The 19,376-nt window shown below is 26.6% G+C and overlaps 1 protein-coding gene across 2 annotated transcripts; it reads left to right on the top strand.

The window, feature by feature from the left end:
• The first annotated feature begins 977 nt into the window (after positions 1-977).
• LOC126902891 (glutamate receptor-interacting protein 2-like) lies at positions 978-18,098 on the top strand. 2 transcript variants are annotated; one of them, XM_050680576.1, is made up of 14 exons: positions 978-1,763; positions 2,641-2,778; positions 2,837-2,990; positions 4,465-4,752; positions 12,707-12,882; positions 12,950-13,030; positions 13,121-13,253; positions 13,349-13,578; positions 14,186-14,389; positions 14,460-14,594; positions 14,927-15,363; positions 17,199-17,348; positions 17,753-17,878; positions 17,966-18,098. In XM_050680576.1, the coding sequence occupies exons 1-14, from the start codon at positions 1,655-1,657 to the stop codon at positions 17,969-17,971; spliced, it is 2,367 nt and encodes a 788-aa protein (XP_050536533.1). In that variant the 5' UTR covers positions 978-1,654; the 3' UTR covers positions 17,972-18,098. The 2 variants fall into 2 exon arrangements, with proteins under 2 accessions (XP_050536533.1, XP_050536534.1); XM_050680577.1 differs by having other exon boundaries at positions 1,293-1,763; positions 14,463-14,594.
• The last annotated feature ends 1,278 nt before the right edge of the window (positions 18,099-19,376 follow it).

Genomic DNA, 19,376 nt, shown 5'->3' with positions numbered 1-19,376 from the left:
GCTATATGCATTTTAAACATTTATTTTATGTTACAGTAATCATAAAATTAATAATAATACAGACTATGTGTGAAATCTAATGCATGTTACGAATTTATCAAAATCGATTGTACTCATAGTTTTTATTTGTCAACAGTTACTTTTGAAAAAAATTATTGTGTGGACAAGTCGAAAATTAAAACTGCTAGGATATATTTTAAACAATATTTTAAAACAAATCTCTAAATCAGTTAAACTGATTACTAATGTCTCTAACTATAATTATTAATTATAGTTATCTAAGATATTTTTATAAAATTTTAAATATTAAAATTGTGGAAAATTTAGTAATAGTTATAAAAGTATAATAATTTTACTTAACTTTCATTTTTTAATTTAAGTATTTTTTTCAAATTGTTAGCAATGATTTTCAAGTTATACAATTCGAATAAAAATCCTGAGTAACCCATTATTTAAACTTTTTTTTAAATTCCTTATAAGGAATTAAAAAATATATATGTTATATATAACAATAATAACGTTATAAGTCTTTTTGTTTTTGTTAATACCTGTGATAAATAATGTTATTGTTGAATGATATTTTTCATTTTTGATTATCGTTATTACTAATGTTATTTTCAAAAAAAAAAAATCAAAATTAATAATTCTGTTTATTTTTAAGAAAATTGTTTATAGAATCACTATTCATGTTACCTTTGAGTGAATCTAAATAGTATTTAGTTAGTAGACAGTTTTACTATCTTTAATAAATTATATTATATTATTACAAGTTTTAGAAAAACTAACATTTAAGTCTGGGCGTAAACGAGTTAATAAGTTGAAGTTAAGTTAAATATTTTAGCTTTAGATTTTACTTTAACATTTTTAACCTTGATTTTAACTTAATTTCTTTTTAGTTCATTGTTAATGAGATGTCATGAACTTAAGTTTTAATTAAATTTTTTAAAAACATAATAACGGATTAACTTTAACTATTAACTATATAACTTTTTTAAGTTAAAATTTAATTTTAAAGAATTAAATAAAATTCCTAACAGATAAACGCCACTAAACACAACAATAATTAATATAATTTAAGATCGGAGTAATATTTTGTATGGCGGGTACTTTTCTTGTTACCGCCCGTCTACATTGATCCTTTTGCTCTATAATTAGACAGTCGAACCCCCTCTAATGACACAGAACACGTAATAGTCGCCATACATTCTAAGTGTATAAAAACAAATATAGATTATGTATGTGTGTTTTTCTTTTGCTGTCTTTTCTGTACAATATTGTTTTTACACGTAAAGGCCGTACTTGTTGACGAGTTAGAGTTGTGGGAGGCGATCGAAAGTGTAATTCGGCGAAATGCACTTCAAGAGAAGGAGATTTTCTCATGAATATTTTTTCGTTGCCGTTACAGTCTTTTTAGTTTACAGTCTAAGATGAAGTAAATGGTAAGAGGAGAAGGAGCGACGGTGTTGTGGCACGTTCCAAAATTAAACTTCAGCCAACTGGATCACAGAGAGGTATACACTACACAGTGCAATCGTCGCTGTCACACCGTCTTCGTATTCATCTCTATTATCATCAATACTAATCGCTGATATAATATATTCGGTAATTGATAAATATTGATCACTCTTCTTTAAGTCATCGTCATGAAGGTGAAATGTTTTCTTCGCTGAAGTTGTCTGCACTTAAATCCAAAAACGGAGCTAGTACGAGTAGCCTAAACCATTCATCTTTAACTAGACAGAATCGAAAATCCACCGGAAAATGTAAGTAACCACATTAACTTGAGATTATTTTACTGTGTAAATTATACCAATTCTATACTATTCTGTACTAAAAAGCTATAACTTATTAAAAAATAATTATTATTTATTTAAATTAATATGAGTTGTTACAAAAAGATAAAAAAAAAACTGTATTTATTTTCAACATTATGCATAAGTGTTTTACATAGAACTTGATGGCTATTAAGTATTGGTTATAACAATAATTAAATTGCATCATATTTTTTTGGACATTTTTGTAATGATACTTAATCTTACTTTTATATAAGTAAAATCAACATTTAATCTTCCAATTTTTAAGTGTTACTTGAAAAATTGTTTAATGGTCAAATATTTGTATTATGAATACCGCAAGGCGTGAAGAAATCGCTTATTTATTTATCTTAAACATGTTTGTACTTGAGTTGTATTATGATGTGTACATTATCTGGTGTATACTTAGAAATAAGTAATTACTTAAATACATATTTGCCATGAATTTATTTTTAAAATTTTATCTAAAACTTGGAAGGAATGTGATATTTTTATTAATTTATTTATTTTTGAATTATTTTTTTTGGGACTTGCTGCATGATAAAGAATTATAATTAAAACACGCGTAACGTAGGTAAATGTACTAAAATAATAATCAAACTAGAAAGTAACAACTGTGTGAGCCAAATTTTTAAAATTCATCATACTATCAAGTTTTTTCTTATTATTGCTTACTTCCTTTGATTTTATGGTAATACTATGGTCTATAGTTATCAATAATTTTACCGGTAGTAAAATAATATAACTAAAAATTATGGCTATTTTATAGTGTATTGAACTATTTCATTTTGATTCAATTTAATTTAGACACATGTGTAATTTGCAGGGTTGTTAGATAAAGTATGTTCGTCACAGAAAAACGACGATAATCGTGGAAGACTTATGGTTTCAGACACGTCCAAATTTTATGACTCTAATAGTCATTATGCTGACTATTGTGTTTATAATAAAGAAAAATATAATAGTACGAACAAAATAAAATTAGAGGTACCCGCCGATAATTTACAGTGTATTTGTTTTAGATCAATGTGTTAAACACAAGTTAATCGATGTTTTCATAGAACGCGACGGGGGTGGTAGTTTGGGTATTGTTCTTCGTGGAGGTGCTCATTCAGACCCAAATATGTGCCGACCTTTGATTGTAACACATGTCCGTGTCGATGGTCCAGCTGATAGGTAATTGAGTTTAATTAATGTTTACAACTGAAATCTATTCAATCGTATTGTATTTTACGTTACATAGTTATTTCAAAATAATATTTTATTTAAAATCTAAATGTAAATATCGAGTAAATAAACTATGAATATTGTTTATAATTCACTTAAAAAGTTAATTTTCTATTTTTATTGAGCCAACTTTGCAACGTGTTAATACTTAACATTAATTATATCATTTTTATTATGACCTAAGATAAAAGTCACAAAGGGTTTCTGAAATTTTTTTTATTGACCTTCGTACACCGGAAGTATTACATTTGAAAAATTATTGTGTGCCAAAACCGCAAACACATGGTGACAGCATAGTAACATATTTTAGTTTTAATATCTTTGCTGTGTGTATATATATATAAATATATTTTTGTTTATTAAGTTTCATAAAATATAATGTATATAATAAATATGAATTCAATGTTATGAGAGTATTTGCGACTTTTATTATTGCCAAATATTAAAACGAAAGATTTAAAATATTATTTTAATATTTTTAATAATATTCAAAGGTAAAAATTATTTTTCATTTGTGTACATACAATATAAAATATCTAACACATACAGGTCATCAGAGTTTAATGAACTAGCAGTTTTTTCGATGAAATAAAAATAATTTTAATATATATTTTTTTTTTGTTTATTTTAAATTGATATTTTTCTCAATTTATCAATCATGAAGCATTTTTTATGTTCATCCCTTATAAAAGTGTCTTATTTATTATTTCTAATGGCAACATACATAATTAACTAGCTTATTATTTAAATAATGATTAATTAGGAAGATGACTGATCGATAACAATATTTGGACCAATAATTCAAAAGTTATTTTATATCTAGAAAGGGTGAGGAGTGGAAATGTCGAAGAATGTTTAGTGATAAAAATAGTAGCACCCGCGCCTCACTTTCTGTCATTACTTTAAATTGTTAATAACTTCTTAAATAAACTTTAAAATATATTTATTGACCAGTTATATTCTTAATTAGATCATTATTTAATAAATAAGGTAGTTAGCTAAAAATATTTTTAGTTATTTGCTTATATTAAGAATGACACGGCCGCCGGGGATTGACAGCCGATTATAGAAAGTATACCGGAAATCTTGTGAAAAAAGGAGATACGGTACGAGATTAGAATCCGCGACTTAAGGCGCCGTAGAGACCAACCTTACCACTAGGCCACCTTCTCCTCTGATTCAGATTCCGATACACTTTAATTTAGGTTGATAATGTGATGTGCGGCTGAGGGAAACACGGTACCGTGTGAAGATAAAAATATAATTTTTTAATTTATGTTTTTAGAAAAAAATATATAAGATATAATTAAGCATGGTCTATTATAAAAAATTAACGCAAAATTTTTTGCTGGTTCAAAAGTTATTTAAGATGTCAAACCCTGATGGGACATTAGTTCATATATATACTATATATATTTTTTAGGGAAGGGACTATTAAAGTGGGTGACCATTTGTTGGCCGTTGATGGAATGTCCCTTAACGGTTTAACACTGGCCGAAGCCGATGCAGTACTCCGACAATCAGATCGCGCTTGTCGCCTAACCATTCGATATCAGATGTCATCTGCAGAAAGAATAGGCGATGCCATAAATCCTATGTTGGTTGAAGTCGAAAGCCCTCGGCCTCATCAATTAGGATTGAGTTTAACGAATACTTTACATAATAGTGCTGTTGTTGTTGATCATGTAAAACCTGGAAGCATAGCCGAACGGTAAGCCATGTGTTTTAAATTATCTAGGTTAAAAAATTTAAAACTGAGCATTAATTATTATTCAGTCCTATATAACTTAACACAGCACAGAAACATTATTAGATGAAAAACTATGAATGCAAAAATTCTTGCAGTTTCATATGATTAATACATTTTTTTGTATACAAAAAATAAAAAATACTATGACGCTTATGAGTGGTACAACTAAAATGATTTTTATTTTATATTTTTAATTTGTTTTGTCAAACAAAAATCTACTTACTTATTTTACCTCTATTACACGCTTTTTATTTATAATACTTTTGGTTTTTACAGAGTGAGTCACGAAGATATGAAAAATCTTATAATTTTTTATTCAATTATGGTGTATTTTTTTTTTTCAACAAGTTTTGCATTTTTAACATAGTAAATATATAAATATAAATATTATTTAAAAAAATTACTGCAAAATGATTATTGGATCAAAAGTTATTGGATTTGTTATATCATTGTGATTCACCTGTAGATTAATACAAACAAAACCAGAAAATGTATTTACTTTACTAAATCTTAAATATTTATGAATAAATTAATTTTTAATATTCTTTAATTTTGTTATAATACATAAGTAGTAATTAGGTACCTGCTAAGTAATTTGGATTTTTTGAAAATGAAAGTAGAGAATAGCCACTACTTCCCTTGGGATTACTTAGAAAAATTGTCAAAATGTCTCAAAATTCTTTTGAGTATTTAGTGTAATTTAAAACGTGCTTAAAATAATTTTGTTGGCCACATACATTAAATGTAATTTTAACTTTCTAATTATTTTTTCTTCATTGAAACAACAATATAAATAATTTGTATTCCTTATGAATAGATTTTTTTTTGTAAGATAGGCGTAATCTCTTAGTTGAGATTAAGGCTCAATTACTAAATGGAGTAGCTTATTACTTGTATCGGCATTACTGCAGTATACTACATTTAAAAAGGTGTAATGAAATTAAGTAAAAATACGACCATAATCATTGTTTCCATAAAAAAAAACTTTTTCATCATTTTGAATTTTTGTTTTACCCATTATTTGACAATAACAAGAAAGAATATATTTTAAAGTAAAACCATTAAAAAAATATACATTTTTCTTCTTTACTTGTAATGAGCACAGGTACAAATAAGAGGTGCTTTGACTACTTAGTACCCTTAAGTAAATTTTACTATCCTTTTTAAATTTTTGAAGAAAAATAAAATAATTACTTCTATTTTTGTATAAAAAATTACTGTTTATTTATTTTTTTTAAAATCTTGTACTTTAATCATTTGAGTGGGCAATATCATTGGTGTAGTATATGTATTTTAATTTAAACATATTAATATCTTTTGGTTTGAATAAATAAAATAAAATACTACAATGGTATGAAAAGACTATATGTGTACAATGTTCTACATACATTTTATTTATAAATAGATAAAAAGAAGATTGGGTACACCATTTTGAGTGGAGCTAAAAAAATTAATTTTGGTATTGGGAATTTAAGTTACCCAAGTTTAAAACACTATTTGTACATATAGTAATGAGTAAGCTTAGGAACTTGTAATAAAAGCATATATTTTTTTAATAAAGTAATAAAAAGTAGCACAGTAAATTACAGCTCTATTTAATGTAATGTATAAACAAAGTTCTAACTTTTATTTTAATTTTTTTGCATATTTCGCAATTATTTAATGTAAAATGTATACTTAACAATTATAATATTTTAGTGTATTTTTTTTTTTAATAAAATAGATTTTTTATTTACCAAATAAATAATTTGTCAAAATAATATTATCTGTATCATTTGATTTCACAGCTACACATGTATCAATATGTAATGAATATTATCTGAGGTTTACTTCACGATTAATTCTTTGGTAACGTTTTATTATATTTCTTTTGAATGTATTTAGGGCCTACATTATAGTCTCTTGAATTATCATGTTAATAAATCCACAACTTCTTACTGCTCGTTTTTCGATTAGTGAAAAATGCCGCAAAAGACAAGCAGCCCATTGAAAAGTTACGTGAACGAATTCATGGACTTGTTTTCGTCTGATTAATTTGTTTTTTAAATAAGGACTTCACCTAATTTTCAAAAAAAAAATGACTGACAATGAAAACAGGGCACTAAAAATTAATATTAATGTGACTTATTAAACATTTTTAAAAGAGAACTAGAATACTTTATAAATAATCCACTGTATTGTTAAAAAAAATTTAATATCAATATTAATGAAATTAATACTTATGCCATATTTTATTTATTTATGATGATTAATAACTATTTAATATAAAATTTTATTTTTGTTTGAACAATATTTTAAACAATAATTATTCATTTTAAATATATACATATACATTTTTTATAGCATATTTTGTTGTTTTTAAAGCATATGTGCATGCATATTTTGATGTTTTATAGAGTTACAAGTTCCTAAGTACCTGTGTGTTTTACTGTAGACCAGTGCTGTGACAAGTGGGGTATGTGCTTCGGTTCCGTACATATCAGTGGAGTATTTAGGGTTTTGTTTCTTTGGGGGGGACATGCATAAAAAAAAAATGTTTATTCCCTCCAAACGTAAAAAGTAGTAGTATCTTCACCATGTAAAGAATTTCATTGGAGAAATCTATTTTATTTCAAGCTCCTCTTTCTGGCCAGAGGCTCTGCAAAATCTAGCGCCGGGCACTGTTTTAAGCATATATATATACATATGTATATGTACTATTTCAGTTTGTTTTTCTAATGCCATTGTACTATGAATACTTTGTAAAATTTTTAAATCGTCTCAGATACATACGTTAATTATTTTTAATATGACATCTACCACGGTTTAATAAAAGTATGCTTAAAATTCAATCTATTAAATTATAATTTTTTTAAATTTTAACTTGAAGCATGTGTATAGTTTTTTTTTTTCAAATAGATTAGCGAGTACCTGAAATAATTGGTATATGACACCTTTATTGTGATGTATAAATTTATCTTTCAGACAAATTATTTAAAAAAAATTAATTTATAATTATGTATGTGTATTGCTATATTAGCTTTGATGCATACTTGAGAACTTTATGGTTAATTGATATAAATTGCTGATAGAACCTTGGTAAATGTATTTATAAAAAGTGATTTATAAATGTTTGTATAATGTTTTATACACGTTCAAGAAATAGTACCTTTTAAATATTCCAAATGGTATCATAAAATTATGATACCATTTGGAATAGTCATGAAGTAATGCGAAAAGCAACTACTGATGAAATCCTGGTCAATCTATCCAAGTCAATAGTTTTAAAACGTATTTACAATATTATATCTCTAAAATATTCATATGATTTTTAGTTTGGCTTATACATTAAATAATTGTTTATGTATGAGCTTACAAATGTAAAACTTTTTCGTTTTTATTTGTGATTTTTGTAAATTTTTCAATTTTCAATTTTATAATTATTATTTATGATAGATATATTATGTATTTAAAAATAATTGGACGCATTATGTAATTTAGAGTGAAAATGCTACAAAGCAGATGTTGTCAAATAATTTTGTTACGGGAATTGTTTAGGGAAGGGACAAAAACCTTAAAAGTTAAAATATAGGGAATATATTATGTACTACAATAAAAAGAGTACGAAGTGTTCTAGTGCCTGCTTAGAATATAAGTAATATCTATTAAGCTATGAGCACTGAGGTTAAAAACTACAAGCTTACTATGAAAATCTATTTTTTCTTTAGTATTTATAGCCTAAATTTTGAATGACTCAAAAAATAAATTGCTATGGAACATTATTTTTGAGTTATTGTCAAGGGATTGTGATTAGATTATTGATCGGAACACATAGAAGAAATATATTGAAATGTTTCCATGACGTTACATAAATATTTTAGAAGTATATATTCAATGCAATTTTGTGCATTAGAAATGTATAACTTTTGAATGAAAACTGATGAGGCCCTGGTAGATGTTTTCGTACAATTTATTTACAAATGTTTTTAAGAAATATATTTTTTTTATTTACATGAAATTAAAATAAAAAATTATGAGACCCTGATAGATAGATCACATAAATTATTTTAAAATTGTTCAGTAATGTTTCAAATATATNCCGACGATCTATCTTCTATACGCAAATGGCTACCATATTGAAAAATATACTATTTTTGTATGATAATTATGGGTTTTGTATTTTATTTTAATAGAAGTTGATGTTGCTTTTGCAATTATCCATCAATTTTTTAAAATTAAACACTATCTACAGATTTGCATCGAAGCGTTTCTTATGATAGTGATTTTAATCACTGTCAGATTAAATCTATACTGGACCCTACTATGCAATGTCTCTACTATGCCGCGACCCCACTGTGCTACCGTTTTTTTACAAATGTTTTTAAGAAATATATTTTTTTTATTTACATGAAATTAAAATAAAAAATTATGAGACCCTGATAGATAGATCACATAAATTATTTTAAAATTGTTCAGTAATGTTTCAAATATATATTTATTTATTTATCTAGACTGTTTAATATATCATATTTTTATTGCGTATATTATTATATCATTTTTCTGATTTTTACTTGAATAATATATAATTTTGAAAATGATATTTATTAAGAAATTGATATAAAATTTTAGAACAAAGACTATTATATTAAATTTATTTTATATTATTAGAATGTCTACTATTTTATGATATAATAAGATGAGGTAGTTCGTATGATAACGTAATTTCTAAACTACAAATGGGCCAAATCAAATTTTTAGAATTCTAATCAATTACATTTAGTAAAATATTATTCTTGAATAATTAGTCTCATAATATTTTTTAAGTTCATCTCTTATGTATTGAGGTTTTATTTAAATGGATAATGGCATTTGAATTTTGAACATACTTTGTTTATTACGCCCAAAGAAAAACCTCAATCAATTTTGATAGAGAAATTTTATCAAGGGTTTATGATAATGTTTTATTAATACGAACAAAATAATTATTGTTCAAGACAAGAAAAAAAATTATCATATTGATAAATATATCATAGATTCAATAGTAATGATATATTTATCAAATTGAACAATGAATTTATTATATAGATCGAGGTTTTTCTCTGGGTGTAGGTATAAAACTTTTAAGTTTCAAATCTTTAAGTTATTACACATGTATAATACATAATTGAATACAAATACATGTAACTAATTGCACTATATATCTGTGAATAGTAACGTCATCAAAAAGCATTTAGCTATCTGTATTTAAAATACTTTTTACATAAAATATGTTATATATATATATATATATAAACGAATATAGTTATGTTAAAAATTCAAATGTTATTTATTATTGAAATAAAAAGTCAAACATTTTATTAAATTCAAAATATGTGTTCCCATTTGAAAAAACCAAGTTGAAATCATTATAAAGCATAAGAAATGAATCATGTCATTAAACTAAAAAAAGGGTTCTCATTAATAAATATTTAGGTTTAGATTTTTTATCCTGAGGGGACGAACAAAAATTGTTTACAAATTATTTAAGAATTTTTATAATCAAACAATATTTTCCTTTACAAAAATACAAAATATTAAACATTTTCTGAGAAAATGAGTGTTTATCCATAATCAATCACTCTGTATACTGCAATGGTTACTATAATCTCTTGACGAGTTAATTAATAATATAAGAATAATAAATATATATCATATTTTAATTAAAATCATTATTCTATGTAGAACAACTTATTTACTTAATAATATTTTTGTAAAATAGTATTTATTATTATAATTAATTTAAATTGAATTACTGAGCCCCAACACGAATTCTCTCATAGAGACCCAGTACATATATGTATATGAAATAAAAATGAAAATAAATAACATTATCGTATAACGCAATAAAAAATTAAAATTGAGTATTTTTACCTATGCATTATTTATTTTATTTTATATTTTCTATTACAATCTATTTTTCAAGCTATATTACTATTGTTTTGTATGTATGGATAAACTATTACTGATAGGTGTAAATATTTAATTAAAACTGATGATACCCTGGTAGATATATTTAAATAAATTATTTGAAAATGTTTCCACAATCATATGTTAATGATTCGGAAATATTAGTTTTTGCTTACATATCGAAGTTCGAGAATTATATTGGTCTTTTTTAACCTATTTATAATTTTTTTAGCTTCGATACGAAGCTGAGAAATTATTTATTTGTGCATGTAATGCATATATAATGATGTGTTTATTTTTATTCTTTGTGTCTGTCACTACTTTTTTTCAGCTCTCACTGTACCGATTTTTCTCAAAAGATTACAAATCGTATCTAATTGAAGACATTACCCTCAAAAATTGAAAAATTTCCCATCGTTCCCCGTAAATGGTTGAAATCCCTAAAAAAATTACGATTTTTAAAATCTATAAATTTTGACTTTTTTCATATTTTTTTTTCTTAAATCTGCTATAACTTTTTGAAAAATGAACAAATTATAATAATTTTTTTTTTTTGATTGAAACCTTAAGTAATTTCCTTTTATTTGATATAACATTTTTGAAAATCTGACCCTTTACCTGCTCACAAGAAGGAATTCAAAATAGCAACTTTTTCAACTTAACTTGTGAAAATGATCCGGAAATACTGCGTCCTTTAAACATATGTCAAATTAAAGCTTATGACATGTCTTTTAAATTAAAACAAATTGTCCCGACAACTTATCTTCTATGTGCAAACGACTGCCATAGTTAAAAAAACTTCTATTGTTGTGTTAAAATTTTCGATTTTAAATTTTCAACTTTAAATTGCATAACTTTTTGAAAAATATATAGTTCAACACAAAATTTTTGTTTCTAAATATATTGTATATACCCCTTTCATCCGAAATACTTTTTTTTTAGATTGGTGAATTTCCTCTTGAACACAGGGTATTGAAGTATTGAACACAGGGGGTGTTCAATACTTGAAACATAATATAAAAAGTAGAACTTTATCAACTTAAATTTTGAAAATGTTCCGGAAATACTACGTCTTTTAAATATATGTTAAAATAAAGCTTATTTTATGTACTAGAAGTTCGAAAAAAAAATTGTACGGACGACCTATTTTCTATGTGCAAATGGCAGTCTAAGTAGAACAATAAATAAGAGTTATTTTTGCTTTTGGAATAATCTACCATATTTTTAAAATTAAACACTATCTACAGATTTGCATCGAAGCGTTTCTTATGATAGTGATTATAATCACTGTCAGATATCATCTATACTTGTCCCAACTATGTTACGACCTCACTGTGTTACCGATTTTTTAATGTGAAAATGGTGTACAAATTAGCTTAAATGTAAAATAATAATTTAATTTTTTTTCCTGAAAATAAAGAAATTGTTTGATATTATTTTTTAATCGTTGATTTTCGATATAAATCATGTATAGAAACCCGTTTCTTTACTTCCTAAGAGTTAGGAAACGGGTTTCTATTGTTCTCATTGTTCGTAACAATTGATCTGTTTCCTTACTTTTTGAACACTCAGTATATTGTATGATATGATACAGAGAATAGAATGTGTAATATAAAATTGGTAAATGATATTATATACATTTATATAATCAAGACTTTTTTATGGGGGCACATTCAAGAAAATACCCCTCTCCTGATTACAAAAGTTGTACCTCAAACGTGTTATAATTTTTGCTCAGAAGGAATATATGTCCATCATCTATCCTTAATTATGTTCCTGTATACTTTCGTATATGATCATTGACCTAATAAATGTCGGGGTGCATGCGACGAACTGCAAAGTATGAACAATAATAATTAATCATTGATGAATTTAGGAAACAAAATGGATTGTTTTCTTTTTAATTGGAAAATTAAATCTCATCGTGTTAATAATATTTGTATACAATTTATTTATTTTAATAAGATACCATAGTATTCGATAATTACAGAAGCGGTGCTATATTTGCTGGTGATCAAATTGTTGCTGTCAATGATATTAGGGTAGCGGGTACTAGAATGGCAGCCAGTGATGTTTATAAGCTTTTGAGAGCGTGTGGTGGAGCACGTGCAATGCTTAGGTTGGAAATAATACCAGTATTCAATTCAGAAATGATTCATGCTGACTGTGAGTAATCTCGTGATTATAAATAAATGTGATCAAAGTTGACGTTTCCATTTGTTGATCTTGTTAGACTGTTCATCGTATGACTTGCGTCCGTACAATATGTGTTCCATGTATGAAGACCCGTCGGTATGGGAACCTACAGATTCACGTAAGGCTCATACAATTACACCTACAGAGCACAGTGACAACCGATACCAATAATCCATTACATAATTTGTGATGTTCACTTTTTTTTTAGATAATGTGGTGCGAACAGACCACACGATATTAACTCTAGTGGCAGACGAAAACTGTAGATTCGGTGTGGAGGTACGTTCGAACAATTCTGTACTCGTTGTGTGCTCTATCGAACCCGGAGGACCTGCTGATCGGTATATATTGTTTATTTTTTTATTTTGGTTTCATAAAAATACGTAATAGTTTATAGAAATCATGTTATGTAAAATGCATTTTGCTTTTGCCACAGCACCGGATGTCTGCAAGTGGGTGATCGAATTTTATCAGTGAACGGTTGCAAGAGTGCCAGTTTTGTAGCATTATCTCAACAACCTCTACACGAATTTTTGGGACCCGAAGTAAAAAACGCTTGTGTCAAAATAGAGTTTGACATTATTGACTTTGTCGTGCCCACATCTGGCGAATTTACCATAAAACTGATTAAGAGTGACAATAGGAACTTAGGAATCACCATTACAGGTTAGTTTATTGTTCAGGTATTTGGTGGAATACGTTTAAGGAATGTCAAAAATTAAAGTGACTAAAATATGTTTTGTGAAAAATTGTGGTTAATTACGTAAAAAATTTGGAAAAATTGTCAATATGAAAGATATCCCGGAGTGTTTATAATTTGACAACTCTTATGAGAGAGAGATATAAAATAGATCTAAACAGATTTTTTAACCACTTATAAATCGAGAAATAAACAACAAAAACAAGAAAAATTATTATTATCTTAGAAGAAATCTAGTGGATAACAATAAATCAATCACCTTGTACATTTATTATTTATTTTTGAATCAGTATTAAAATGTCGTGAGGCGTTTTATACTTTTTGGAAGGCATTAATTAAGTTTGCTTAGAATATTTTTCATATAAACATGTGTTTATTTAAATCTAACAATTTATTATTTTCATAAATGTAACTTATAACTTTATATTTCAACAATATGTACACGATTTAATTCGATCCCTTGCTATGGTACTGATGATAGTGTTACGCTTTGATTATTTATTTATTTTCAAGTTCTAGCGAATTCGGAGAAAAGCGCTAAAATAGTTATTAATTAAATTGTCATTTTAATAGACGACGGTAACGGACATGTATCTATTTCTGAAATTGTTCCTGGATCCATAGCACACCGTTCGGGTACTTTGAAGACTGGTGACACTTTGTTGGCTGTAGACAATAAGTCTTTACATAATTGTAGCCGACAAGAGGCTACAGAAATACTCCAGGAAGCAGGTGACGTAGTTACACTGCATGTACAGACTTCGTCTGTTGATTTAGGTAAAATATTACCATAGAAATTTAAGATAATTATTCGTTTTTAAGGTATTATCTATTTTTAATCAACTAGTAGACGACTACGAGGACGATGATGATTTAGTCCAATACACAGTTGAATTATACAAGAAAGGAGAACCTTTGGGTATTACTATAACTGGGTCTGAAGATTCTCGTTTACCTATTTCAATACAAGAACTTTCACCTGGTATGTGTTAAATATTTATTATAAATAAAAATAGCGGAGTAACTCTATTAACAATACCTTTAAATTGTAGTAATTTATTATTAATACACCACAAAAAAACTTAAATACAAAATAATTATTTTTATTAGGTATAAAAATGATATATATATATATAATTTTTACTAACAATATAAACAAATATCCAAGCCCGGGCAAGGGGCTCCCTTAGACTTAGAATTTTTTTTAAAGATGATCCTGTAGGGAATATAACACTATCGATATGTTAAATAATTTATAATCTACTAACAAAAAAGAAATAGATTGGTTCAATGTGTTGTTTTATTAATTTTTAGGTGGTTTGGTGGCTCGCACTGGGGCCATTCACGTGGGAGACCGATTATTGGCCATAAACGGCACAGATTTGTCACAAGCGCCACTTTCAACCGCAATCTCACAATTGCAAAATACCGACGACAGAGTCGTGATTACCGTATCTCGTCCTCAACGGCCTTTATATACGAGTATCGGTTTACTGTCAACCGACTCGGCCATCGAATCGGACACTACTCAGTCTGCGCCTAACTTACATGAGCCCACACCAGAGAGAATAGTTTTGAGGCATAGATCTAGAAGTGCTCAAAGAAAAGTACCGGAGTTCGACAGCGATTACTTTGGGGGTACTCTTAGGCCGTATTACATAAGAGAGCACACGGACTATGATGTTGATAGCATATTTAGGATTGCTGAAAACCAGGATAGAGATGGACTTTTAGACTATGATTTGTTCCAAGTAAGTAGCTATTACCATGGTAAGTTGTATATTTTTAAATATAACAATTAATTGCACGTTTATTTTATATAAGATAAAATAAAAATGTGTGTAAAATATATAGATGTAAAAATAAGTGAAATGTTGAGTCTTCAATCTAAGAGCCATAGATTTTATTCATTTATTTATTTATTTAAACGGGCCGATCCCTTGTGATACAATATATTTTTAGTTACATTAATATATATATATATACAAAAGTAAAACATATAGCAAACATTATACTTTTATTATGAATATTACAAATATTTATACTTTTAACATCTAATAACTCAGAAAAAAATGGTTGACTGGATTATTGAAATTAAAAATTATAAGTATTTTAAGTGAGTGACTACATTTACGAAACAAATTATTTTAATAAACCAATATTTTTTCCTCAGCTCCAATTTAGAGATCAAATCGATATTATTATAATGGATACCGGTACAATATAATTTATGAATACTTCCATTATACGAGTAGCAAAAATAAAAAATGTAATTTAAATATACAAGTGTATCAAAAGTAAAAATCAAGAATTTAAATTATAAGGGTGTATTAAAATTAAAGAACTGTAAGAATATAATATGCAGCGTTCATAAGTACAAACATTGCATTTATTGATTTATTGAGTATCCAATATGTTTAAACCAGTTTAAAAAACATTTATTTAAATTTATACAAAAAAATTGGAAAAAGATTCATAAAAATTGTTGATCACATTTGTGGTATTCTAAAAAAATATTGTCTAATTAAAATTTTTATCTCAAATCGTTAATAATAATTATTACATAGTCCCCACAAATATTATATATTAACTAATAGAGTATATGAAAAAAGGCACTTGTTAATAACTTCTGAAATACTAGTCCAAAAGTATTAGTTTTTAGTCATATTCTTAATTAGGTCATTATGTAATAAATAAATAAATTATGTATGTTGGTAAAAGTTAAATATCTTATGAGTTACGAGGGATAAGATATGAATATTTAAAATACATCATGATTGATAAATTGAAAAGAAATTGAAATTGAAAGAAAAGGTATTTAAAAGAAACCAAAAAAAGACTGGTAATATTATTTTGTCGAAAAATCTACAAGTTTATTAAATTCTGATGACACTGTATAGCGTATGAGTTTGTCGAAAGAGAACATGAGTGCAATGGCAATAAGCGAGAAGACTACAGGGGAGCGTTTTATATATTTAGGATGATTTGTACAAAAGAACGGTGGTATCGAGGAGGATGTGGGACAAAGGATTAAGTCCGGGTGGATCAAGTGTGTTGGAACGTCTGGTGTTTTGTGCGATAATTGAATCCCGATGAGGCTAAACAATCAGTTCCATAAAACAGTAGTAAGGAGACCAACTTTATATTGTCAAAGTGTTGGGCAGTTGGCGAAAAAATAGAAATTAAAATGCTAGGATTGGCGAGAGAAGGAATAAGTAGGTAAGAGTAAGCATAGGTGTCATTGATCATGGATTAGATGAAGAAATAAGTCTTGGTGGTTTAGTAACTTTATAAGAAGAAAGTAATCGGAAGCTATAAGAAATAAGTTGTAGAAATAAACGTTGAAGGAAGAAGAGGAAGACGAAAAAAGAGGAGGTTGAATGCAATTGGAAGTTAATGAGGAATGCTGGTGTGTGTTTAGATAGTGTCACGTGGAGGTTTAGAATAAAGGTGGTCGATCACCAGTAATTGGGGTAAAGGCGAAAGAGAAAAAGAAGCTGGTTCTTAAACGAATATTTTTTACATTTACATATAGTTCATTTAAGTATTAATTTTTTAAAACATATGAAGAATGTTTGTATTGCAGGTTACATTGTTTAAAGATGGTATATATGAAGATTTTGGATTTAGTATTTCTGATGGTTTGTATGAAAGAGGGGTGTTTGTAAATAACATTCGTAAGGGAGGTCCAGCCGATATGAGCGGCATGTTGAAACGATATGATCGCATAATACAGGTTAGTAAAAAAATATGTTTATACGCGGCTTAATTTATCTGTGTATTTCAATTAAATCCCGAATTATATACAAACTGAGTCCGGGTTAGTTAATGCAATTGGGTCCAACTGTTATTATAAAGGCTTGGGACTTAAAGCATGTTAAAAAATTTTTGAGCCTACTTACGAAATACCTAACTCGGTGAGATGTTATTGGTATATTCAGTGTTCAGGAATATTTATAGTTTTAAGAAAGGAGTGATTCCTCATCACTAAATTTCTAATTAATATAAATTTTTAGTGTTAAGTAAAACAAACACAAATATTTATTTATTATTGATGTACTCGGGATAATTAAAAAAAACTCTATAAAATTTAATTTAAACCATTTGAAGATTTGAGTCTCTTGGTTATTATTTCTTTAGGTAAACAACACTAGGACGGATGATTCAGATTGTTGCCTAACTGTCCCATTAATAGCAACAGCGGGGGATAAAATAACATTGACTGTCGAAAGGAGAAACAACATGTCAAAAGTACAGTTTCCAACGGTGAGGAATATGTATTATTCTAGGGAAATAAATAAATATCTAACATAGTTTTAGTATTTTTATGAAAAATGTATGGATTTTTTTCAGGATTGATGAAGTTTCCTAAACATTATTTCATGACAGTAGTCATAATGAATTACAATATCTACTATTAATATTTAAGAAAAATTACTAAAATTATACTATTTGTAAGATAATTGAAATAAATATTTTTTTTATACTTCTAAATTTTTTTATAACTTATAATAGTAGCCTATTCTATTTTTTCTGTTAACTTAATTTTAGTTTCAACGGGGACTGTCGTATACAGAAGAAATAATGTAAGTTGAGTTGTAATTATAGGTGAATGTTATTATTAATAGGATTGTACTCATATAGGCCATGTAAATCAGCAGTGGTCTACAATGAGACAATTAGCTTTTTTTTCAAATAAAAAAATTTATTATTAAAAATGGTTAAAAAAAATTGTTATGTTTAAATGTTCAGTATTCCCTCTAGAATAATAATATATAATTGGTTTTATGCTACCATTATCTCATCTAAGTTATCCTCATTTGAACAATTTTTTTCTCTACATAAACTACTTTTCTCGAAATATGAATTATACTGATTTTTATAAGCCATCTGAAATCTTATACTAAAGATTTTTATATTTTAAATAATAAATAACTTTCCAAATAAATTTACCTATTTCTATTTATTTCAACTAGGAAAAAATATTTATATGAAAAAATATGTCCATTAGCCCCCTAAATATTAAAAAAAACTTATGCTTTTGTTATATAAAAGTATTTTTTAGACATCTGTTTGTATTACTAATTAATTTTATAAATTTGATTTAATAGAAAGTCAAGTGAGGTAAATGTCTGATTATTACCACTAATGATTGTGTTATGGTATTTAGAATTGCTACAAAAATAATGACAATTTATAAAAAAACTCCACAACCTGTCACAAGTGTCTAGTATGGCTGTTTAGATGGGTTTAGTATAATTCTAAGAGTGTCATTATTGCAACATTCAATGATACAAAAAAAACATAGTATTTAAAATAGTTAAAAAATTCCTTTAATCCCACATATCTATAATATGTTGAATTGCCACTGATTCTGCTGCTGTAAAAAAAAAACATTTAACATTGGAAAAAAAATTACTGTTCTTGAAAAAATGGTTTACACCTTATTTTTATCCAAATTATAAAAAGGTAGTTTCCACAGGCCTTAGAAAACATATTTTGGTTACTACAGAATACATAATAATACAAATTTAAAATAATAATAAGTATAAAACAAATGACGCATTTTATGTATGTAAATTTGTTTCTAAAAATAATATGATTTCAGATATATCCAGAAACATGAGTAATATTTCAATTATGGATAACAAAAATATTTAAAAAAAAAATGACAATAGTACTAAGTTATAATATACCACTTGATTATTCTATAGCAAAGTTTTTTTGTAAAATTTTAATTTATTTCAAATAACCCTTAAATGAA

Source organism: Daktulosphaira vitifoliae, unplaced genomic scaffold (genome assembly GCF_025091365.1).
Source record: "Daktulosphaira vitifoliae isolate Bord-2020 unplaced genomic scaffold, ASM2509136v1 Scaffold_3, whole genome shotgun sequence".
Taxonomy (NCBI): Eukaryota; Metazoa; Arthropoda; class Insecta; order Hemiptera; family Phylloxeridae; genus Daktulosphaira; species Daktulosphaira vitifoliae.
This window is presented reverse-complemented; position numbering and strand designations above follow the sequence as displayed.

Bases quoted from the DNA above. Each gene is read 5' to 3' on its own strand.
- LOC126902891 (XM_050680576.1), top strand. From the start codon at position 1,655: ATGTTTTCTTCGCTGAAGTTGTCTGCACTTAAATCCAAAAACGGAGCT. The intron at 2,991-4,464 runs GTAATTGAGTTT...TATATTTTTTAG, and splicing joins GTCGATGGTCCAGCTGATAG to GGAAGGGACTATTAAAGTGG. The intron at 14,595-14,926 runs GTATGTGTTAAA...ATTAATTTTTAG, and splicing joins AATACAAGAACTTTCACCTG to GTGGTTTGGTGGCTCGCACT.